This window comes from Oncorhynchus keta, chromosome 28 (assembly GCF_023373465.1).
Source record: "Oncorhynchus keta strain PuntledgeMale-10-30-2019 chromosome 28, Oket_V2, whole genome shotgun sequence".
Taxonomy (NCBI): domain Eukaryota; kingdom Metazoa; phylum Chordata; class Actinopteri; order Salmoniformes; family Salmonidae; genus Oncorhynchus; species Oncorhynchus keta.
This window is the reverse complement of record NC_068448.1, coordinates 19,518,007-19,543,006: the sequence shown is the minus strand read 5'-3', so window position 1 is coordinate 19,543,006 and position 25,000 is coordinate 19,518,007. Positions and strand designations below refer to the sequence as shown.

The 25,000-nt window shown below is 47.3% G+C and overlaps 1 protein-coding gene across 1 annotated transcript in view; it reads left to right on the top strand.

Moving 5' to 3' along the window:
- LOC118374386 (plexin-A2-like) overlaps positions 1–25,000 on the top strand; it is a 321,358-nt gene that overhangs the window by 109,824 nt on the left and 186,534 nt on the right. Inside the window, exons 5-8 of the mRNA XM_052484209.1 lie at positions 1,916–2,069; positions 9,136–9,232; positions 20,218–20,332; positions 21,271–21,471. Coding sequence (XP_052340169.1) covers positions 1,916–2,069; positions 9,136–9,232; positions 20,218–20,332; positions 21,271–21,471 — 567 coding nt within the window. The remainder of the gene's footprint in view (positions 1–1,915; positions 2,070–9,135; positions 9,233–20,217; positions 20,333–21,270; positions 21,472–25,000) is intronic.

Here is a 25,000-nt window from a genome sequence, read left to right as displayed (position 1 = left end):
GTAATGTGTGGTTGTTCCTATGTGAGGTGTAATGTGTGGTTGTTCCTATGTGAGGTGTAATGTGTGGTTGTTCCTATGTGAGGTGTAATGTGTGGTTGTTCCTGTCTGAGGTGTAATGTGTGGTTGTTCCTATGTGAGGTGTAATGTGTGGTTGTTCCTATGTGAGGTGTAATGTGTGGTTGTTCCTATGTGAGGTGTAATGTGTGGTTGTTCCTATGTGAGGTGTAATGTGTGGTTGTTCCTATGTGAGGTGTAATGTGTGGTTGTTCCTATGTGAGGTGTAATGTGTGGTTGTTCCTATGTGAGGTGTAGTGTGTGGTTGTTCCTATGTGAGGTGTAATGTGTGGTTGTTCCTATGTGAGGTGTAATGTGTGGTTGTTCCTGTCTGAGGTGTAATGTGTGGTTGTTCCTATGTGAGGTGTAATGTGTGGTTGTTCCTATGTGAGGTGTAATGTGTGGTTGTTCCTATGTGAGGTGTAATGTGTGGTTGTTCCTATGTGAGGTGTAATGTGTGGTTGTTCCTGTCTGAGGTGTAGTGTGTGGTTGTTCCTATGTGAGGTGTAATGTGTGGTTGTTCCTGTCTGAGGTGTAATGTGTGGTTGTTCCTATGTGAGGTGTAATGTGTGGTTGTTCCTATGTGAGGTATAATGTGTGGTTGTTCCTATGTGAGGTGTAATGTGTGGTTGTTCCTATGTGAGGTGTAATGTGTGGTTGTTCCTATGTGAGGTGTAATGTGTGGTTGTTCCTATGTGAGGTGTAATGTGTGGTTGTTCCTATGTGAGGTGTAATGTGTGGTTGTTCCTGTCTGAGGTGTAATGTGTGGTTGTTCCTATGTGAGGTGTAATGTGTGGTTGTTCCTATCTGAGGTGTAATGTGTGGTTGTTCCTATGTGAGGTGTAATGTGTGGTTGTTCCTATGTGAGGTGTAATGTGTGGTTGTTCCTGTCTGAGGTGTAATGTGTGGTTGTTCCTATGTGAGGTGTAATGTGTGGTTGTTCCTATGTGAGGTGTAATGTGTGGTTGTTCCTATGTGAGGTGTAATGTGTGGTTGTTCCTATGTGAGGTGTAATGTGTGGTTGTTCCTATGTGAGGTGTAGTGTGTGGTTGTTCCTATGTGAGGTGTAATGTGTGGTTGTTCCTATGTGAGGTGTAATGTGTGGTTGTTCCTGTCTGAGGTGTAATGTGTGGTTGTTCCTGTCTGAGGTGTAATGTGTGGTTGTTCCTATGTGAGGTGTAATGTGTGGTTGTTCCTATGTGAGGTGTAATGTGTGGTTGTTCCTATGTGAGGTGTAATGTGTGGTTGTTCCTATGTGAGGTGTAATGTGTGGTTGTTCCTGTCTGAGGTGTAATGTGTGGTTGTTCCTATGTGAGGTGTAATGTGTGGTTGTTCCTATGTGAGGTGTAATGTGTGGTTGTTCCTGTCTGAGGTGTAATGTGTGGTTGTTCCTATGTGAGGTGTAATGTGTGGTTGTTCCTATGTGAGGTGTAATGTGTGGTTGTTCCTATGTGAGGTGTAATGTGAGGTGTAATGTTGTTCCTATGTGAGGTGTAATGTGTGGTTGTTCCTATGTGAGGTGTAATGTGTGGTTGTTCCTATGTGAGGTATAATGTGTGGTTGTTCCTATGTGAGGTATAATGTGTGGTTGTTCCTATGTGAGGTGTAATGTGTGGTTGTTCCTATGTGAGGTGTAATGTGTGGTTGTTCCTGTCTGAGGTGTAATGTGTGGTTGTTCCTATGTGAGGTGTAATGTGTGGTTGTTCCTATGTGAGGTATAATGTGTGGTTGTTCCTATGTGAGGTGTAATGTGTGGTTGTTCCTATGTGAGGTGTAATGTGTGGTTGTTCCTATGTGAGGTGTAATGTGTGGTTGTTCCTATGCGAGGTGTAATGTGTGGTTTCTACCTCTCTCTATGCAGTTGCTGGTGAAGGTGTCTGATGTCCCAGACCTGGCAGCTGGGATCACCTGTTCCTTTGGGAACCTGACAGAGGTGGAGGGACAGGTCAGCGGTAACCAGATCTTCTGTCTGTCTCCCACCGCTAAGGATGTTCCTCTCATACCTGCTGACCAAGGTAGATACACACATGCACCTGATGTATCTGGCGAAGGAGACAATCACCAATGGAAAACAATTATGTTCCTCGATTCCATACTAGCTAGATTCACTTAGATGAACTGCCATTAAAGTCAAGGTGATAGTTGGCTTTGAGCCATACAGTTGTACACAGTACAGCAGCGGGCTGTGGCATTACAACCATTATTTCCCTTTCTTCTTTTCCTCCCTCTCTCTGCTATTTATAAGCTCCTGTAGAGTCGTGTGTTCATGACATGTTTGATGTTCCCTCTGTCCGTCTCCACTCTCTAACACACACACTGGTCTCCATTCACTAATCCCACATCTGGTCCCATCTTCGATCCAAAGCCTCACGTGGGTGGTGGTCCAGGCAGCCTAATGAGCTCCCCCAGCCCGCAGACCAGTCCCCCTGGCTGGGGAGTGTGCTCCACACCAGCCCTTGCCTCATTAAGAAACCTGGAGGATGGATGACCAGGGACCAGGGCCTGTGTCGGGATAGAGCTGCCCACATTACTGCCCTCACATGGGGCTAACACAGCACTGAGGCCAGTGTAGAGGTACAGGGTAGGATAGACTGATAATGGGGAGGTAGACAAGGAGTATCTCAAGGATGGTAAGCTAGTAAAGGTTGCGTTGAACAAGATGATGTACACCTTCCTAAGTCTGCGGGTGGTTTTAACCTTCCAGTCTTGGAATTGTATCAACTCGCTACCCAAGGATTTTTCTTGGGACATATAGTTAAATGCATTAAAAAGGAACAGTGGGTACATATTGAAGAGGCACATGCTCACCCCCAGAATCTTTTTGTGTGTATATTTTCTAAGTATAAAGCTAAGAACATGAATAACTTCCGAGTTAAGAACGGTGTAACCAATATCACTCCTTAAAAACATAACCTGTACAGTGCTTGGATAGCTTTTCACAATTCACTGATAGAATGTTCTACATGGAAAACTAAAAGCATAGAAACCATAAATGACTTGGTAACAGGAAATACATTTATTTCCATGACAGAATTAAAAAGCTATTTTGGACGGACCAATGTAGATATTTTCATTACTTAAAAGTTTCATATCAATAAATTTCAGAGTAATCTTGAGGGAACCCCATTTGAGTCAGAATATATTCATATGATATGTATTATAGGCTCTCTGCAATGTTTTGCATATCTAACTAACAAAATGTAACTAACAATTTTACGGAAATCCAGTATAAACGAATGTATAAAATGTATTACACAAATTGTTAGTGTAAAACTAACAGTGACTCAATAACCCATGCCTTCTGGGAACGCTATATAGTCCAAAAGTCATGGGCAGAGTGTCATGGGCAGAGTGTCATGGGCAGAGTGTCATGGGCAGAGTGTCATGGGCAGAGTGTCATGGGCAGAGTGTCATGGGCAGAGTGTCATGGGCAGAGTGTCATGGGCAGAGTGTCATGGGCAGAGTGTCATGGGCAGAGTGTCAGAGTGGGGCAGAGTGTCATGGGCAGAGTGTCATGGGCAGAGTGTCATGGGCAGAGTGTCATGGGCAGAGTGTCATGGGCAGAGTGTCATGGGCAGAGTGTCATGGGCAGAGTGTCATGGGCAGAGTGTCATGGGCAGAGTGTCATGGGCAGAGTGTCATGGGCAGAGTGTCATGGGCAGAGTGTCATGGGCAGAGTGTCATGGGCAGAGTGTCATGGGCAGAGTGTCAGGGAAATTGCAAGATTATGTTATAATGCTTGTATTGCGTTATAATGGTTGTTTTATTCGACAGAATAGAGTGTTCTGTTAACTATTGTGTGTGTGTGTGTGTGTTCTACTGAGGAGGGGCCTCTATGAGATAACACTGACAGAGGAGATTTACCATGTCTTTGGGTGAGAAAACCTAAAGAGCATTCCAGAGCATGAGTTAATGTTTCTGCTCTATTTGGTACCAGGGAGAGATGGTTCCAGTTTGGAGTCTTAACCTCGTGAACATTCTATATATCTGTTGTTCATCATGTAGGTTGAAAGGGGTGTATCTTGGCTTTCAAAGACCTTTGTACTTTTGTTTTATGACTCTCAACGGATCATTTGAAATGGTGAATCGTTGAAAGTCATTGCTATTGCAAAGCTCTTATTATTAAAGATTTAGTTTAAGTATAACTCTGACTTGTGTGATATGTTTGTCTCTCCTCATTTGATAGTAAAGAAATGAACCACCACAAGAGTTAGAAAGTTGTCTGATAGAAGTATTACAATGTAAATGTACTGTTAACCTGTCTGTCTGCACACTTCCAGACATGACATATGGGGGTGTAGTGAGATGGGTTGGATGATACTTCTCTCGTCAATCATCGTGAAAAAACGTATACTTCCAAACTGTAAATCAATCCTCCATCGTTAACACAATGGAAATGTCAAATGATTTCTAATTTAAATGTTGAAAGTGTGTGGGCGACAGAGAGACACAAAATGGTGCAGTTTGAGGCCGAGTGGCGCAGTGGTCTAAGACACTCCATATCAGTGTATAGAGGTGTCACTGCAGTACCTGGTTCGAATCCAGGCTGCATCACATCATTGGGAGTCCCATAGGGTGGCACATAATTGACCCAGCATCGTCCATGTTTGCCCGGGGGGTAAGTCGTCATTGTAAATAAGAATTTGTTCTTAAATGACTTGCCTAGTTAAATAAAGGTTAAATAAAAAATAAAATAAAAAATATTGCTGAGAGTAATACGGGCGCTGGAGATGGGGGTGTGAGCAGGTGGGTCTGAGCAATAAGTGACCTTGTGGATGTTTGTGTGCATCTGTATGTTTATATATTGTAAAAAAAAATAGATGGTGTATTGACGTGCCTTTCCAAGTAAGGTAAATCCAAGGTTATTTTTCTCTGCTAGATTTTTCTTTCTGCTAGAGAGCCAGGTTTTGAGCCCAGGATTTATGAGCACTGAAATATTTCAGAGCTCCACATGTAATATTCATGTGTGACGTCATAGGTGATCACACACACATACAATCACTGTAGATGATTACACACACTATTTGTTTGTTTGTTTGTGTATGTGTGTGCTGTCACAGTGATGTAATCCCATCTCTGAGAATAAAATGTCAGCCATGTTTACCCAACAGTCACCAAGTCGGTGGCATGTGGGGGCTTATATGAATGTCTCTCCCCCAGGTAAATGTCAGTTTATCCCCTCATAATCTCCCTCTCAATCCCACCTCATACACACACCCTGCCCCTCATCAGCCAGGACTAGCCGGCCACCTACCTACCTACCTACCTTCCAAACAACCAGGGCAGAGGTTATTGACCAGATGAACATTGATCATGTGCAGAAGTAATGAAAGTGAAGGAAGGGGGAGAGAGGGATGGAAGAGAGGGATGGAGGGTGACAGTGGAGGAGCTAGGGAAGGGAGGGAGGAAGGACGGAGTGAAAGAGGAAGATGGCGGGAGGGGAGGTTTTATCTGCCTGAGAGGGAAACAAAATGTCAGACACAGGAACAACATACACTACCGTTCAAAAGTTTGGAAATGTCCTTGTTTTCCATTAAAACATACATGAAATGAGTTGCAAAATGAATAGGAAATATAGTCAAGACGTTGACAAGGTTATAAGTAATGATTTGTAATTTAACCTGTTACGACGAGCAATCCCGGATCCGGGATCGTAATTATAGCCTCAATCTCATTACCATAACGCAACGTTAACTATTCATGAAAATCGCAAATGAAATGAAATAAATATATTGGCTCTCAAGCTTAGCCTTGGCTTGATGGGCACTTCTTACGCTCCCACAACAGCTGAATAGGGTTGAGATCCGGTGACTGTGCTGGCCACTACATTATAGACAGAATACCAGCAGACTGCTTCTTCCCTAAATAGTTATTGCATAGTTTGGAGTTGTGCTTTTGGCCATTGTCCTGTTGTAGGAGGAAATTGGCTCCAATTAAGCGCCGTCCACAACGTATCGCATGGCGTTGCAAAATGAAGTGATAGCCTTCCTTCTTCAAGATCCCTTTTACCCTGTACAAATCTCCCTATTTACCACCACCAAAGCACCCCCAGACCATAACATTGCCTCCACCATGCTTGACAGATGATGTCAAGCACTCCTCCAGCATCTTTTCATTTTTTCTGTGTCTCATGAATGTTCTTCTTTGTGATCCGAACAGCTGAAACTTAGATTAGTCTGTCGATGACACTTTTTTCCAATTTTCCTCTGTCCAGTGTCTGTGTTCTTTTGCCCATCTTAATATTTTATTTTTATTGGTCAGTCTGAGATATGGCTTTTTCTTTACAACTCTGCCTAGAAGGCCAGCATCTAGGAGTCGCCTCTTCAATGTTGATGTTGAGACTGGTGTTTTGCGGGTACTAATTAATGAAGCTGCCAGTTGAGGACTTGTGAGGTGTCTGTTTCTCAAACTAGACGCTCTAATGTACTTGTCCTCCTGCTCAGTTGTGCACCAGGGCCTCCCACTCCTCTTTATATTCTGGTTAGAGCCAGTTTGCGCTGTTCTGTGAAGGGAGTAGTACACATCATTGTACACGGTCTTCAGTTGCTTGGCAATTTCTCGCATGGAATAGCCTTCATTTCTCAGAATGTCACGTCCTGACCATAGAAAGCCTATATTTTCTATGGTAGAGTAGGCCAGGGCGTGACTAGGGGTGTTTAGTCTAGTTTATTATTTCAATGTGGGGTTCTAGGTTTATCTTTCGATGTTGGTGTTTGTGTATGATTCCCAAAAAGAGGCAACTGGTAATCGTTGTCTCTAATTGGGGTTCATGCTTATGTTCTATTTTTCCACCTGTGGGTTATGGGATGTTGTTTTGTTTTTGTGTAGTGCCTGTGAGCACTCCATTACTTCACGTTTCGTTATTGTTCTGTATTGTTTTGGTGAGTTTCTTTATTAAACATGTGGAACTCTGCGCCTCGGTCCGATCATCATTATTACGAACAACGTGACACAGAACAAGAATATATTGATGAGTTTCAGAAGAAAGGTCTTTGTTTCTGGCCATTTTGAGCCTGTAATCGAACCCACAAATGCTGATGCTCCAGATACTCAACTAGTCTAAAGAAGGCCAGTTTTATTGCTTCTTTAATCAGGACAACAGTTTTCAGCTGTGCTAACATAATTGCAAAAGGGTTTTCTAATGATCAATTAGCCTTTAAAATTATAAACTTGGATTAGCTAACACAACGAGCCATTGGAACACAGGAGTGATGGTTGCTGATAATGGGCCTCTGTACGCCTATGTAGATATTCCATAACAAATTGTCCGTTTCTAGCTACAATAGTCATTTACAACATTAACAATGTCTACACTGTATTTCTGATCAATTCGATGTTATTTTAATGGACAAAAAATGTGCTTTTCTTTCAAAAACAAGGACATTTCTAAGTGACCCCAAACTTTTGAACGGTAGTGTATGTTTTATTGTCACATACACCAGATAGGTGCAGTGAAAAGTGCTGTTTTACAGGGTCAGCGATAGTAGTTCATCGCCTCGGGCAAAAATGCCTTGCTCAAGGGCACATCGACAGATTTTTTTACCTTGTTCAAGGGCACATTGACAGATTTTTTACCTTGTTTTTACCTTGGGTATTCGAATCACAAACCTTTCGGTTACTGGCCCAACGCTAGTAGTTGCCAAATAGATGATGTGATGGAAAGCTGAAATGCAGAGCTGATGTAGTGCACTGTTCAGTCTGGTGTGTGGAAAAACATATCCCCAACAGGTGCAGTGAGAGAGAACAATGTACTTAGGTTCATTAAAACCTCCCACACTACGAACCGTCTGAGCCCAAGCCTGCTTTCTACTTTACACATCACATCATTCTGTGATTTGACATGGAGAGAGAGAGAAAACACAGCAGCATTGTTCATAACACAGATATTTCCCTTTGTCTTTATAGTAGAATAACTATGAGTTTGTTATTCTGATTAAGGACCACACACTGCCAAATCACTGCAGTCCCAGATGGTCATTTTCTAAAATGCTGGAAATGGAGGGAAAAGAGGGAAATGGAAAGACGATACCTAGTTAGTTGCACAACTGAATGCATTCAACCAAAATGTGTCTTCCGTATTTCACCCAACCCCTCTGAGTCCAAGAGGTGCATGGGGGCTGTCTTAATCAACATCCAATGTGCCCAGTTGTTGTTGGGGGTAAACTGCCTTGCTCATGGGCAGAACGACAGAATTCTCCACCTTGCCGGCTCAGGGATTCAAACCTTTCGGTTACTGGCCCAATACGCTTAACTGCTAGGCTACCTGCCAAACATATTCAAATAAAAAGGAGAAAACATGGGTTACACTGTGCATGTGTAGGTGTTGTGTGACTCAGAGTGTGGGATGAGATGTGTGTTTGTGTGGGATGAGTGGCCGGCCAGATGGGTCAGCTTGGACCTCAGCGGGTACCTGGTAGCCACTCAGACCCACCTCAGACCCAGCTGTCCCAGAGCAGAGACTGGCACCCGGTACCCCACTGCCCGCTGGTCCCTTCCAGGCCTCCAGGGGACTGAGAGGGTGAACAAGCAGACAGACAGAAGGACAGACTGAAGGAAGGATAGAAACTGGGGGAGGGGAAGGATAAAGTACTGAGGGGAATATAGAACCCCAAGGGATAGAGAGACTGCTAGAGAAAGAGGAGGGATGTGTTCTTAAGAAACTGAAAAGATAGACTTCAAGAAAAAGAGGGGTGTTGTGTTTGTGTGTCTCCCCATTTGTATTCTAAGCAGGTTATATTGAATCCAGGAAGGGTTGGTACAAGCTGCTACATGTTATAGTGTGTCATTTGTATAAGTGCTTCATTTATCATTCTCTGTCCTCTCACTCTCTCTCTCTCTCTCTTCTCTCTCTCTCTCTCTCTCGCTCTCCCTGTCTCTCTCTCGCTCTCCTCTCTCTCTCTCTCTCTCTCTCTCCCTCTCTCTCTCTCTTCTCTCTCTCTCTCTCCCTGTCTCTCTCCTCTCTCTCTCTCTCTCTCTCTCTCTCTCTCTCTCTCTCTCTCTCTCTCTCTCTCTCTCTCTCTCTCTCTCTCTCTCTCCCTGTCTCTCTCTCCTCTCTCTCGCTCTCCCTCTCTCTCTCTCTAGACTGGTCAGGTGTAGAGTTGAGGCTCAAATCTAAGGAGACTGGTCAGATGGTCATCAGCACGGAGGTCAAGTTCTACAACTGCAGTGTTCACCAACTGTGAGTATCTTCCTCATCTACTCCTGCAGTCCTGGGCCGGTATTCACTGCTGATCTAGCATCAGTTTTCCCTGTTAGATCATTATGAATAAGATTATATTGACAGGGGGAGACCTGCTTCTAGATCAGCATTTGTGAAGGAACCTGGAGCCCTGCAGTCTAGGGCCACACTACTGAATCAACACTGTGTGAATATGTTACGGTGTCCCTACACCTTGCCTTTTAGGCTGGGAGGCTCAACATCCCAGCCTAAAATAGCCCCTGTGATGTCAAATGCAAGCTGCTCCCTCCCATCAGCTCTACAACGGTTACCTTGGGGAAGCCTGTTTATTTTCTGCTCAGAGTCTGAACCTGGCTCTGTTGGATGTCATGGCCCTCTGTCTTCAGCCCCTCCCCTTCCCTGTAGTGTCAGTGTCTGACTATGTCCGTGTCTGAAGTCAGTCTGAGGAGCCTGTCTGAGTGGAACACAAAGTCACAGTCTGAGGAGCCTGTCTGAGTGAAACACAAAGTCACAGTCTGAGGAGCCTGTCTGGGTGGAACACAAAGTCACAGTCTGAGGAGCCTGTCTGGGTGGAACAAAAAGTCACAGTCTGAGGAGCCTGTCTGAGTGGAACACAAAGTCACAGTCTGAGGAGCCTGTCTGGGTGGAACACAAAGTCACAGTCTGAGGAGCCTGTCTGGGTGGAACAAAAAGTCACAGTCTGAGGAGCCTGTCTGAGTGGAACACAAAGTCACAGTCTGAGGAGCCTGTCCGAGTGGAACACAAAGTCACAGTCTGAGGAGCCTGTCTGGGTGGAATACAAAGTCACAGTCTGAAGAGCCTGTCTGAGTGGAATACAAAGTCACAGTCTGAAGAGCCTGTCTGAGTGGAACACAAAGTCACAGTCTGAGGAGCCTGTCTGAGTGGAACACAAAGTCACAGTCTGAAGAGCCTGTCTGAGTGGAATACAAAGTCACAGTCTGAAGAGCCTGTCTGAGTGGAACACAAAGTCACAGTCTGAAGAGCCTGTCTGAGTGGAACACAAAGTCACAGTCTGAGGAGCCTGTCTGGGTGGAACACAAGTCACAGTCTGAGGAGCCTGTCTGAGTGGAACACAAAGTCACAGTCTGAAGAGCCTGTCTGAGTGGAATACAAAGTCACAGTCTGAAGAGCCTGTCTGAGTGGAACACAAAGTCACAGTCTGAGGAGCCTGTCTGGGTGGAACAAAAAGTCACAGTCTGAGGAGCCTGTCTGAGTGAAACACAAAGTCACAGTCTGAAGAGCCTGTCTGGGTGGAACACAAAGTCACAGTCTGAAGAGCCTGTCTGGGTGGAATACAAAGTCACAGTCTGAAGAGCCTGTCTGAGTGGAACACAAAGTCACAGTCTGAGGAGCCTGTCTGAGTGGAACACAAAGTCACAGTCTGAAGAGCCTGTCTGAGTGGAACACAAAGTCACAGTCTGAGGAGCCTGTCTGAGTGGAACACAAAGTCACAGTCTGAGGAGCCTGTCTGGGTGGAACACAAAGTCACAGTCTGAGGAGCCTGTCTGGGTGGAATAAAAAGTCACAGTCTGAGGAGCCTGTCTGAGTGGAACACAAAGTCACAGTCTGAGGAGCCTGTCTGGGTGGAACACAAAGTCACAGTCTGAGGAGCCTGTCTGAGTGGAACACAAAGTCACAGTCTGAGGAGCCTGTCTGGGTGGAACACAAAGTCACAGTCTGAGGAGCCTGTCTGGGTGGAACACAAAGTCACAGTCTGAGGAGCCTGTCTGGGTGGAACAAAAAGTCACAGTCTGAGGAGCCTGTCTGAGTGGAACACAAAGTCACAGTCTGAGGAGCCTGTCCGAGTGGAACACAAAGTCACAGTCTGAGGAGCCTGTCTGGGTGGAATACAAAGTCACAGTCTGAGGAGCCTGTCTGGGTGGAACACAAAGTCACAGTCTGAGGAGCCTGTCTGGGTGGAACACAAAGTCACAGTCTGAAGAGCCTGTCTGGGTGGAACACAAAGTCACAATCTGAGGAGCCTGTCTGAGTGGAACACAAAGTCACAGTCTGAGGAGCCTGTCTGAGTGGAACACAAAGTCACAGTCTGAGGAGCCTGTCTGGGTGGAACACAAAGTCACAGTCTGAAGAGCCTGTCTGAGTGGAATACAAAGTCACAGTCTGAAGAGCCTGTCTGAGTGGAACACAAAGTCACAGTCTGAGGAGCCTGTCTGAGTGGAACACAAAGTCACAGTCTGAGGAGCCTGTCTGGGTGGAACACAAAGTCACAGTCTGAGGAGCCTGTCTGAGTGGAACACAAAGTCACAGTCTGAGGAGCCTGTCTGGGTGGAACACAAAGTCACAGTCTGAGGAGCCTGTCTGGGTGGAACACAAAGTCACAGTCTGAGGAGCCTGTCTGGGTGGAACAAAAAGTCACAGTCTGAGGAGCCTGTCTGAGTGGAACACAAAGTCACAGTCTGAGGAGCCTGTCTGAGTGGAACACAAAGTCACAGTCTGAGGAGCCTGTCTGGGTGGAATACAAAGTCACAGTCTGAGGAGCCTGTCTGGGTGGAACACAAAGTCACAGTCTGAGGAGCCTGTCTGGGTGGAACACAAAGTCACAGTCTGAAGAGCCTGTCTGGGTGGAACACAAAGTCACAATCTGAGGAGCCTGTCTGAGTGGAACACAAAGTCACAGTCTGAGGAGCCTGTCTGAGTGGAACACAAAGTCACAGTCTGAGGAGCCTGTCTGGGTGGAACACAAAGTCACAGTCTGAAGAGCCTGTCTGAGTGGAATACAAAGTCACAGTCTGAAGAGCCTGTCTGAGTGGAACACAAAGTCACAGTCTGAGGAGCCTGTCTGAGTGGAACACAAAGTCACAGTCTGAAGAGCCTGTCTGAGTGGAATACAAAGTCACAGTCTGAAGAGCCTGTCTGAGTGGAACACAAAGTCACAGTCTGAGGAGCCTGTCTGAGTGGAACACAAAGTCACAGTCTGAAGAGCCTGTCTGAGTGGAATACAAAGTCACAGTCTGAAGAGCCTGTCTGAGTGGAACACAAAGTCACAGTCTGAAGAGCCTGTCTGAGTGGAACACAAAGTCACAGTCTGAGGAGCCTGTCTGGGTGGAACACAAGTCACAGTCTGAGGAGCCTGTCTGAGTGGAACACAAAGTCACAGTCTGAAGAGCCTGTCTGAGTGGAATACAAAGTCACAGTCTGAAGAGCCTGTCTGAGTGGAACACAAAGTCACAGTCTGAGGAGCCGGTCTGAATACAAAGTCACAGTCTGAAGAGCCTGTCTGAGTGTGGAACACAAAATCACAGTCTGAAGAGCCTGTCTGGGTGGAACACAAGTCACAGTCTGAGGAGCCTGTCTGAGTGGAACACAAAGTCACAGTCTGAAGAGCCTGTCTGAGTGGAATACAAAGTCACAGTCTGAAGAGCCTGTCTGAGTGGAACACAAAGTCACAGTCTGAGGAGCCGGTCTGAGTGGAACACAAAATCACAGTCTGAAGAGCCTGTCTGGGTGGAATACAAAGTCACAGTCTGAAGAGCCTGTCTGACACAAAGTCACAGTCTGAGGAGCCTGTCTGGGTGGAACACAAAGTCACAGTCTGAGGAGCCTGTCTGGGTGGAACACAAAGTCACAGTCTGAGGAGCCTGTCTGGGTGGAACAAAAAGTCACAGTCTGAGGAGCCTGTCTGAGTGGAACACAAAGTCACAGTCTGAGGAGCCTGTCCGAGTGGAACACAAAGTCACAGTCTGAGGAGCCTGTCTGGGTGGAATACAAAGTCACAGTCTGAGGAGCCTGTCTGGGTGGAACACAAAGTCACAGTCTGAGGAGCCTGTCTGGGTGGAACACAAAGTCACAGTCTGAAGAGCCTGTCTGGGTGGAACACAAAGTCACAATCTGAGGAGCCTGTCTGAGTGGAACACAAAGTCACAGTCTGAGGAGCCTGTCTGGGTGGAACACAAAGTCACAGTCTGAAGAGCCTGTCTGAGTGGAACACAAAGTCACAGTCTGAAGAGCCTGTCTGAGTGGAACACAAAGTCACAGTCTGAGGAGCCTGTCTGAGTGGAACACAAAGTCACAGTCTGAAGAGCCTGTCTGAGTGGAACACAAAGTCACAGTCTGAGGAGCCTGTCTGAGTGGAACACAAAGTCACAGTCTGAAGAGCCTGTCTGAGTGGAATACAAAGTCACAGTCTGAAGAGCCTGTCTGAGTGGAACACAAAGTCACAGTCTGAAGAGCCTGTCTGAGTGGAACACAAAGTCACAGTCTGAAGAGCCTGTCTGAGTGGAACACAAAGTCACAGTCTGAGGAGCCTGTCTGGGTGGAACACAAGTCACAGTCTGAGGAGCCTGTCTGAGTGGAACACAAAGTCACAGTCTGAAGAGCCTGTCTGAGTGGAATACAAAGTCACAGTCTGAAGAGCCTGTCTGAGTGGAACACAAAGTCACAGTCTGAGGAGCCGGTCTGAGTGGAACACAAAATCACAGTCTGAAGAGCCTGTCTGGGTGGAACACAAGTCACAGTCTGAGGAGCCTGTCTGAGTGGAACACAAAGTCACAGTCTGAAGAGCCTGTCTGAGTGGAATACAAAGTCACAGTCTGAAGAGCCTGTCTGAGTGGAACACAAAGTCACAGTCTGAGGAGCCGGTCTGAGTGGAACACAAAATCACAGTCTGAAGAGCCTGTCTGGGTGGAACACAAGTCACAGTCTGAGGAGCCTGTCTGAGTGGAACACAAAGTCACAGTCTGAAGAGCCTGTCTGAGTGGAATACAAAGTCACAGTCTGAAGAGCCTGTCTGAGTGGAACACAAAGTCACAGTCTGAGGAGCCGGTCTGAGTGGAACACAAAATCACAGTCTGAAGAGCCTGTCTGGGTGGAATACAAAGTCACAGTCTGAAGAGCCTGTCTGAGTGGAACACAAAGTCACAGTCTGAGGAGCCTGTCTGGGTGGAACACAAAGTCACAGTCTGAGGAGCCTGTCTGGGTGGAACACAAAGTCACAGTCTGAGGAGCCTGTCTGGGTGGAACAAAAAGTCACAGTCTGAGGAGCCTGTCTGGGTGGAACACAAAGTCACAGTCTGAGGAGCCTGTCTGAGTGGAACACAAAGTCACAGTCTGAGGAGCCTGTCTGGGTGGAACACAAAGTCACAGTCTGAGGAGCCTGTCTGGGTGGAACACAAAGTCACAGTCTGAGGAGCCTGTCTGGGTGGAACACAAAGTCACAGTCTGAAGAGCCTGTCTGGGTGGAACACAAAGTCACAATCTGAGGAGCCTGTCTGAGTGGAACACAAAGTCACAGTCTGAGGAGCCTGTCTGAGTGGAACACAAAGTCACAGTCTGAGGAGCCTGTCTGGGTGGAACACAAAGTCACAGTCTGAAGAGCCTGTCTGAGTGGAATACAAAGTCACAGTCTGAAGAGCCTGTCTGAGTGGAACACAAAGTCACAGTCTGAGGAGCCTGTCTGAGTGGAACACAAAGTCACAGTCTGAAGAGCCTGTCTGAGTGGAATACAAAGTCACAGTCTGAAGAGCCTGTCTGAGTGGAACACAAAGTCACAGTCTGAGGAGCCTGTCTGAGTGGAACACAAAGTCACAGTCTGAAGAGCCTGTCTGAGTGGAATACAAAGTCACAGTCTGAAGAGCCTGTCTGAGTGGAACACAAAGTCACAGTCTGAAGAGCCTGTCTGAGTGGAACACAAAGTCACAGTCTGAGGAGCCTGTCTGGGTGGAACACAAGTCACAGTCTGAGGAGCCTGTCTGAGTGGAACACAAAGTCACAGTCTGAAGAGCCTGTCTGAGTGGAATACAAAGTCACAGTCTGAAGAGCCTGTCTGAGTGGAACACAAAGTCACAGTCTGAGGAGCCGGTCTGAGTGGAACACAAAATCACAGTCTGAAGAGCCTGTCTGGGTGGAATACAAAGTCACAGTCTGAAGAGCCTGTCTGGGTGGAACACAAAGTCACAGTCTGAAGAGCCTGTCTGGGTGGAACACAAAGTCACAGTCTGAGGAGCCTGTCTGGGTGGAATACAAAGTCACAGTCTGAAGAGCCTGTCTGAGTGGAACACAAAGTCACAGTCTGAGGAGCCTGTCTGAGTGGAACACAAAGTCACAGTCTGAAGAGCCTGTCTGAGTGGAACACAAAGTCACAGTCTGAGGAGCCTGTCTGAGTGGAACACAAAGTCACAGTCTGAGGAGCCTGTCTGAGTGGAACACAAAGTCACAGTCTGAAGAGCCTGTCTGAGTGGAACACAAAGTCACAGTCTGAAGAGCCTGTCTGAGTGGAACACAAAGTCACAGTCTGAGGAGCATGTCTGAGTGGAACACAAAGTCACAGTCTGAGGAGCCTGTCTGAGTGGAACACAAAGTCACAGTCTGAGGAGCCTGTCTGAGTGGAACACAAAGTCACAGTCTGAGGAGCCTGTCTGAGTGGAACACAAAGTCACAGTCTGAGGAGCCTGTCTGAGTGGAACACAAAGTCACAGTCTGAGGAGCCTGTCTGAGTGGAACACAAAGTCACAGTCTGAGGAGCCTGTCTGAGTGGAACACAAAGTCACAGTCTGAGGAGCCTGTCTGAGTGGAACACAAAGTCACAGTCTGAGGAGCCGGTCTGAGTGGAACACAAAGTCACAGTCTGAGGAGCCTGTCTGAGTGGAACACAAAGTCACAGTCTGAGGAGCCTGTCTGAGTGAAACACAAAGTTACAGTCTGAGGAGCCTGTCTGAGTGGAACACAAAATCACAGTCTGAAGAGCCTGTCTGGGTGGAACACAAAGTCACAGTCTGAAGAGCCTGTCTGAGTGGAACACAAAGTCACAGTCTGAAGAGCCTGTCTGAGTGGAACACAAAGTCACAGTCTGAGGAGCCTGTCTGAGTGGAACACAAAGTCACAGTCTGAAGAGCCTGTCTGAGTGGAACACAAAGTCACAGTCTGAAGAGCCGGTCTGAGTGGAACACAAAGTCACAGTCTGAAGAGCCTGTCTGGGTGGAACACAAAGTCACAGTCTGAGGAGCCGGTCTGAGTGGAACACAAAGTCACAGTCTGAGGAGCCTGTCTGAGTGGAACACAAAGTCACAGTCTGAGGAGCCTGTCTGAGTGGAACACAACGTCACAGTCTGAAGAGCCTGTCTGGGTGGAACACAAAGTCACAGTCTGAGGAGCCTGTCTGAGTGGAACACAAAGTCACAGTCTGAGGAGCCTGTCTGAGTGAAACACAAAGTTACAGTCTGAGGAGCCTGTCTGAGTGGAACACAAAGTCACAGTCTGAAGAGCCTGTCTGGGTGGAATACAAAGTCACAGTCTGAGGAGCCTGTCTGGGTGGAATACAAAGTCACAGTCTGAAGAGCCTGTCTGAGTGGAACACAAAGTCACAGTCTGAAGAGCCTGTCTGGGTGGAACACAAAGTCACAGTCTGAAGAGCCTGTCTGAGTGGAACACAAAGTCACAGTCTGAGGAGCCGGTCTGAGTGGAACACAAAGTCACAGTCTGAGGAGCCGGTCTGAGTGGAACACAAAGTCACAGTCTGAGGAGCCTGTCTGAGTGGAACACAAAGTCACAGTCTGAAGAGCCTGTCTGAGTGAAACACAAAGTTACAGTCTGAGGAGCCTGTCTGAGTGGAACACAAAATCACAGTCTGAAGAGCCTGTCTGGGTGGAACACAAAGTCACAGTCTGAAGAGCCTGTCTGAGTGGAACACAAAGTCACAGTCTGAAGAGCCTGTCTGAGTGGAACACAAAGTCACAGTCTGAGGAGCCGGTCTGAGTGGAACACAAAGTCACAGTCTGAAGAGCCTGTCTGGGTGGAATACAAAGTCACAGTCTGAGGAGCCTGTCTGGGTGGAACACAAAGTCACAGTCTGAGGAGCCTGTCTGGGTGGAATACAAAGTCACAGTCTGAAGAGCCTGTCTGAGTGGAACACAAAGTCACAGTCTGAGGAGCCGGTCTGAGTGGAACACAAAATCACAGTCTGAAGAGCCTGTCTGGGTGGAATACAAAGTCACAGTCTGAAGAGCCTGTCTGAGTGGAACACAAAGTCACAGTCTGAGGAGCCGGTCTGAGTGGAACACAAAATCACAGTCTGAAGAGCCTGTCTGGGTGGAATACAAAGTCACAGTCTGAGGAGCCTGTCTGGGTGGAACACAAAGTCACAGTCTGAAGAGCCTGTCTGGGTGGAACACAAAGTCACAGTCTGAGGAGCCTGTCTGGGTGGAATACAAAGTCACAGTCTGAAGAGCCTGTCTGGGTGGAATACAAAGTCACAGTGTACTCTATTAAGAGCTCCCACATCTACTCAGATAATCAGGCAGTAAACACATACACACACACACACACACACACACACACACACACACACACACACACACACACACACACACACACACACACACACACACACACACACACACACACACACACACACACACACACACACACACACACACACACACACACACACACACTGCTATACCGGCGGGCGAATCAGCCTCATTCTTCTGAATTAAATCCTCCCATGTTTTTGCTCTGATGAATATTGCAGCATAAACAAGTCTGCATCATTTATCCAGCCTGGAAAAGCTCAATTAGACTATCTATCAGTCCAACAATCAACTCCTCGTTATACTGTACAGTAAGACTATAAGGAGGGACCAGTTACTGTACCAGTCATACTGTGGGGTTAGTCTGAATCAGTACCCAGCACCCTATATCGTGCACTACGTTTGACTAAGGCCCTCATACGGTTCTGGTAAAAAAGTAGCGCACTATATAGGAAATAGGATGCCATTTCAGATGCAGTCACAGAGACATGGACCTCTTGTCAGAAAATTGTACAACCATTTTAATCAACAGTGACACAACCCTTGTGCCTTGTTCACACTGCAGGCCTTGATGCTCAAATCAGTTTTGTTTTTCAAATCTCTTTTGGACTACTGGCTGTCCAAACAGCAAGTTACAAGTGACCAAATCAGATTGGTCACTAGTCCTTTTTCACTATCTACAGCAGTCAACTAGCTAGCTAGGTAGCTGTTTAGCATTCTAGAACATTCACTCATTTGTTTGTAAACAATTGCCAAGCTAGTTATCTACCACATGTTCTTGTCAAACTGTCGACAGAGTAGCCAGCAAGCAACAAGATATACCGAATAACAGTCTAACCATTTGAGGGCAAATAAATCTAATTTGACTGTTCAGACACAAGTCACATGGCCAGGAATCAGACTTGTATTTGATTTCCACCTACAATTGTAGGTGGTTTTTTGCTGTTCAGACTGCAGGGAGAAAAACAGATATGAATTGGACAAATAAATGGGATTTGAGTCACTTCAAAGTGCCAATGTGAGAACGGCTTTAGGGGACAGAGTATCAGGGGGACAGAGTATCAGGGGGACAGAGTATTGGGGGACAGAGTATTGGGGGACAGAGTATCAGGGGGACAGAGTATTGGGGGACAGAGTATTGGGGGACAGAGTATCAGGGGGACAGAGTATTGGGGGACAGAGTATTGGGGGACAGAGTATCAGGGGGACAGAGTATCAGGGGGACAGAGTATCAGGGGGACAGAGTATTAGGGGACAGAGTATTGGGGGACAGAGTATCAGGGGGACAGAGTATCAGGGGGACAGAGTATCAGGGGGACAGACAGTATTGGGGGACAGAGTATCAGGGGGACAGAGTATCAGGGGGACAGAGTATCAGGGGGACAGAGTATTAGGGGACAGAGTATTGGGGGACAGAGTATCAGGGGACAGAGTATCAGGGGACAGAGTATCAGGGGACAGAGTATTGGGGGACAGAGTATTGGGGGACAGAGTATCAGGGGACAGAGTATCAGGGGGGACAGAGTATTGGGGGACAGAGTATCAGGGGGACAGAGTATCAGGGGACAGAGTATTGGGGGACAGAGTATTGGGGGACAGAGTATCAGGGGGACAGAGTATCAGGGGGACAGAGTATTAGGGGACAGAGTATTGGGGGACAGAGTATCAGGGGGACAGAGTATCAGGGGGACAGAGTATCAGGGGGACAGAGTATCAGGGGGACAGAGTATTGGGGGACAGAGTATCAGGGGGACGGTGTATTGGGGGACAGAGTATCAGGGGGACAGAGTATCAGGGGACAGATTATCAGGGGGACAGAGTATCGGGGGACAGCTTATCAGGGGAACAGAGTATCAGGCCAAGGCTTCCATCATGATGATGCTTGTAATAGTAGTAGTAGCAAACATGCTGACTGCTAGACTACGCAACATTGTCCCCTTCCTCCCTTCCTGAGAGGTCTGAGTCATGACATTGGCACAGAGACACGCACACACCCTGACATCATCTCATGCCCAAGTTTGTGTCTGCTGTTTCCCTGCCATCCCTCAACATTCTCTACCCCTCCTCCCTCATCTCATCCTAGAGAGGATGAACACAGAGCCATTGTTTGAGGTGGTTATAGATGCAGTATGCCTACATAGAGGATGCCAGCCATATCTCTACCCACCCCCCATGCCCACCATGCCCAGGGCATCTATGGCAGCACGCAGGCACCATGCCAGATGGTAATTACAACCACATTACAATAACACTGGCCTAACGGTAATGACAGGATCAAGCTGTGCCAACATATTATTCATCCCCATTACTCACTTTACCTCCCTGACTCTGCTTCAGTCGCTGTGGTTCATCCCAAATGGCATCCTGTTCCTTTTTACTACGTTTCACCAGGGACCAGGTCAAACAAAGTGCACTAAATAGGAAAAAAATAGTGCCCTCTGTGTCCCGGGGCCGGCTGTAGCTGCTTTGCCTCTATTCACACAGACAGGTTAGGGAACCACTAGAAACTAGTTGGAGCGCTAGGTTGGCACACTTCCTGTAGGAGCTAGGTGGTACCGTGCCAACCACAAGGGCATCAACAGCAGGTGCTCACTTGGGATCTGCTGCACTTGTTTCCTCCTTGGAGATTCATGCCCGGTTTGTGCCTCCTCCTCCCACTTGACTGGTGCAGATTCCTGAGTGTTTGTCCTCTGTCTCCAGGTGTCTGTCCTGTGTGAACAGTGCCTTCCGCTGCCACTGGTGCAAGTACCGTAACCTGTGTACCCATGACCCCTCCAGCTGCTCCTTCCAGGAGGGACGCGTCAACGCCTCCGAGGTGCGTACCATACACACACCACAGGAGGTTGGTGGCACCTTAATTGGGGAGGACGGACATGTGGTAATGGCTGGAGCAGGATACGGGGAATGGGATCAAATACATCAAACGGTTTTCATGTGTTTGATGCCATTCCATTTACTCCGTTCCAGCCATTATTATGAGCCGTCCTCCCCTCAGCAGCCTCCACACACACACACACACACACACACACACACACACACACACACACACACACACACACACACACACACACACACACACACACACACACACACACACACACACACACACACACACACACACCTATCTATCTATCTATCTATCTATCTATCTATCTATCTATCTATCTATCTATCTATCTATCTATCTATCTATCTATCTGTCTATCTATCTGGGTGTAAAGTAACACATTGATCTGTCTGTCTGTCTGAGAGTGAGAACAGATTACTGCTGCAAAGGACAGGAGGACAGTGGCCTCTCTCTTCACACTTCCCTTTTGACACACTCCAAAGAGACCGACTGTGGCAGCACTGACTGATACACACACACACAGCTGTAGCTATTATTGGCCTCCCCCAGTTTTATGATCCCGCTGTCTGTTGTCATCAGTGACAAAGCACTGGCTGCCATTTTAGAAGATTGACCCTCCGAGGTGATCCTATTATGTGAGAAAGGCTTTGGAGTGGAAGAAGTGGAGCAGGCAACAATCTCCAGCACCAGCCTCTATGGCCAGTTTGACCCTGCTACCTCCCTCCCTCCATCACTCCTTCTCATGTCAAGGGCTTTTGTTCTTTCATCCAAGGAAATATACAATGTTAGCCAGCTAGCTTCTATGTGTGTGTCTGCTGCGTGTGTTTGTTGTTTGTGTGTATCCACTGTGATTGTTGTGTCTGTTCGTTTATTTGACCTTTAACCTTCCCCACCCCCCTCTCTAGGACTGTCCTCAGCTGGTGCGGTCGGAGGAGATTCTGATCCCAGCTGGGGAGGTGAAGCCCATCACCCTGAAGGCCCGGAACCTTCCCCAGCCCCAGTCTGGCCAGCGGGGGTACGAGTGTGTCCTCCACATCCAGGGGGTCAGCCACCGTGTCACCGCCCTGCGCTTCAACAGCTCCTCTGTACAGTGTCAGAACAGCTCGGTGGGTACACACTGCAGGGTTAGGGTTAGTAACACACAGTAACACACTGCAGGGTTAGGGTTAGTAACACACAGTAACACACTGCAGGGTTAGGGTTAGTAACACACAGTAACACACTGCAGGGTTAGGGTTAGTAACACACAGTAACACACTGCAGGGTTAGGGTTAGTAACACACAGTAACACACTGCAGGGTTAGGGTTAGTAACACACAGTAACACACTGCAGGGTTAGGGTTAGTAACACACAGTAACACACTGCAAGAATAGGGTTAGTAACACACAGTAACACACTGCAGGGTTAGGGTTAGTAACACACAGTAACACACTGCAGGGTTAGGGTTAGTAACACACAGTAACACACTGCAGGGTTAGGGTTAGTAACACACAGTAACACACTGCAGGGTTAGGGTTAGTAACACACAGTAACACACTGCAAGAATAGGGTTAGTAACACACAGTAACACACTGCAGGGTTAGGGTTAGTAACACACAGTAACACACAGTAACACACTGCAGGGTTAGGGTTAGTAACACACAGTAACACACAGTAACACACTGCAGGGTTAGGGTTAGTAACACACAGTAACACACAGTAACACACTGCAGGGTTAGGGTTAGTAACACACAGTAACACACTGCAGGGTTAAGGTTAGTAACACACAGTAACACACTGCAGGGTTAGGGTTAGTAACACACAGTAACACACAGTAACACACTGCAGGGTTAGGGTTAGTAACACACAGTAACACACTGCAGGGTTAGGGTTAGTAACTCACAGTAACACAGTGCATGGTTAGGGTTAGTAACACACAGTAACACACTGCAGGGTTAGGGTTAGTAACACACAGTAACAAACTGCAGGGTTAGGGTTAGTAACACACAGTAACACACAGCAGGGTTAGGGTTAGTAACACACAGTAACAGACTACAGGGATAAGGTTAGTAACACACAGTAACACACTGCAGGGTTAAGGTTAGTAACACACAGTAACACACTGCAGGGTTAAGATTAGTAACACACAGTAACACACTGCAGGGTTAGGGTTAGTAACACACAGTAACACACAGTAACACACTGCAGGGTTAGGGTTAGTAACACACAGTAACACACTGCAGGGTTAGGGTTAGTAACACACAGTAACACACAGTAACACACTGCAGGGTTAGGGTTAGTAACACACAAACAGTAACACACTGTGTGTATCAGTCAGCACATTTTTCACCAGCCGACTAACACGCACCTCAGGACGAGTATGGAGCGCTGACCCAGGTGCCATTAAATCCCTGACACGCTCCGTCGGACGAATATTGTACCTATAGCACCATACTAGCAACTCCCTCATTACTCTCTCCTGCACTTTCCCCATTAAGTCCTTCACAGTCTCTGCTTCGCTCACCTCTAACACCGGCTCTGGTTCTGGTCTCCTCCTTGGCTCCTCACGATAAACAAGGAGAGTTGGCTCTGGATAGACCGGACCGTGCAGGCGCACTGGAGCTCTTGAGCACCGAGCCTGCCCAACCTTACCTGGCTCGACGCCCACTCTAGCCTGGCCAATACGAAGGGCTGGTATGAACCGCACCGGGCTATGCACCCGCACTGGAAACACTGTGCGCTCCATAGCATAACACGGTTCCTGCCCGGTCTCTCTAGCCCCCCGGTAAGCACAGGGAGTTTGCGCAGGTCTCCTACCTGGCAGAGCCATACTCCCTGTAAGCCCCCCCCCAATAACTTTTTGGGGCTGCTTTTCGGGCTTCCTTGCCAACCGTGTTCCCTCGTATCGTCGGCTCCTATCTCCTGCTACCTCTGCTCTCCTAAGTGCCTCCACCTGTTCCCATGGGAGGCGATCTCTTCCGGCCAGTATCTCCTCCCAAGTGTAACAACCTTTGCCATCCAACACGTCTTCCCATGTCCATTCTCCGAATAATTCATCCTCCTTTCGCTGCTCATGCTGTCGCTGCCTGTTACCACGCCACTCGGTCCGTGTGTGGTGGGTGATTCTGTAACGGCGTTCTTCGTTTGTTGAAAGAGAGTCGGACCGAAATGCAGCGTGGTGGTTACTCATGTTCTTTAATGAAGAGATTGCGATACATGAAATAACTTATACAAATACAAAACAACAAAACGGAATGTGAAACCTAATTACAGCCTATCTGGTGAAACTACACAGAGACAGGAACAATCACCCACGAAATACACAGTGAAACCCAGGCTACCTAAATACGGTTCCCCATCAGAGACAACAAGAATCACCTGACTCTGATTGAGAACCGCCTCAGGCAGCCAAGCCTATACTAGACACACCCCTAATCAATCACAATCCCAATGCCTACAAAAACCCCAATACGACAATACAATAACCCCATGTCACACCCTGGTCTGAACAAATAATTAAAGAAAACACAAAATACTAAGACCAAGGCGTGACACACACATCCAATATGTCACCACAACACCCTGGTTAACTCCTAAATAACCCTCACACATCCACTATATCTCAACAACACCCTGGTTAACTCCTCAATAACCCTCACACATCCACTACATCACAACAACACCCTGGTTAACTCCTAAATAACCCTCAAACATCCACGACATCACCACAACACCCTGGTTAACTCCTCAATAACCCTCACACATCCACTACATCACCACAACACCCTGGTTAACTCCTCAATAACCCTCACACATCCACTATATCTCAACAACACCCTGGTTAACTCCTAAATAACCCTCACACATCCACGACATCACCACAACACCCTGGTTAACTCCTAAATAACCCTCACACATCCACTATATCTCAACAACACCCTGGTTAACTCCTCAATAACCCTCACACATCCACTACATCACCACAACACCCTGGTTAACTCCTCAATAACCCTCACACATCCACTACATCACAACAACACCCTGGTTAACTCCTAAATAACCCTCACACATCCACTACATCACCACAACACCCTGGTTAACTCCTAAATAACCCTCACACATCCACTACATCACCACAACACCCTGGTTAACTCCTAAATAACCCTCACACATCCACTACATCACCACAACACCCTGATTAACTCCTCAATAACCCTCACACATCCACTATATCACCACAACACCCTGGTTAACTCCTAAATAACCCTCACACATCCACTACATCACCACAACACCCTGGTTAACTCCTATATAACCCTCACACATCCACTATATTTACCACACAGTATCTATTCCCATTTTGCACTCTCAATGTCAATGAATGTCATTGATTGTCAGACTCTTAGTGAGAATGTTAACAGTGTCTGTGGTGTGAGGCCTCTAGCCATGTCAACTGTACCCAGCAACAGTAGCCTGTCTGTGGATAGGCTGGGTGAGAGAGGGGCCCTGGCCTGGGTAGTTACACAGGACAGCACAGGAGAGGAGAGGACTGTTAATGCAGTGAAGCTCTGCTCTGCCCTCCAGCCAGGCTCACACTGATTCCAGTCCTATTCCCAGAGGGGACACACACACGCAGCCACAGCCACAGCCACAGC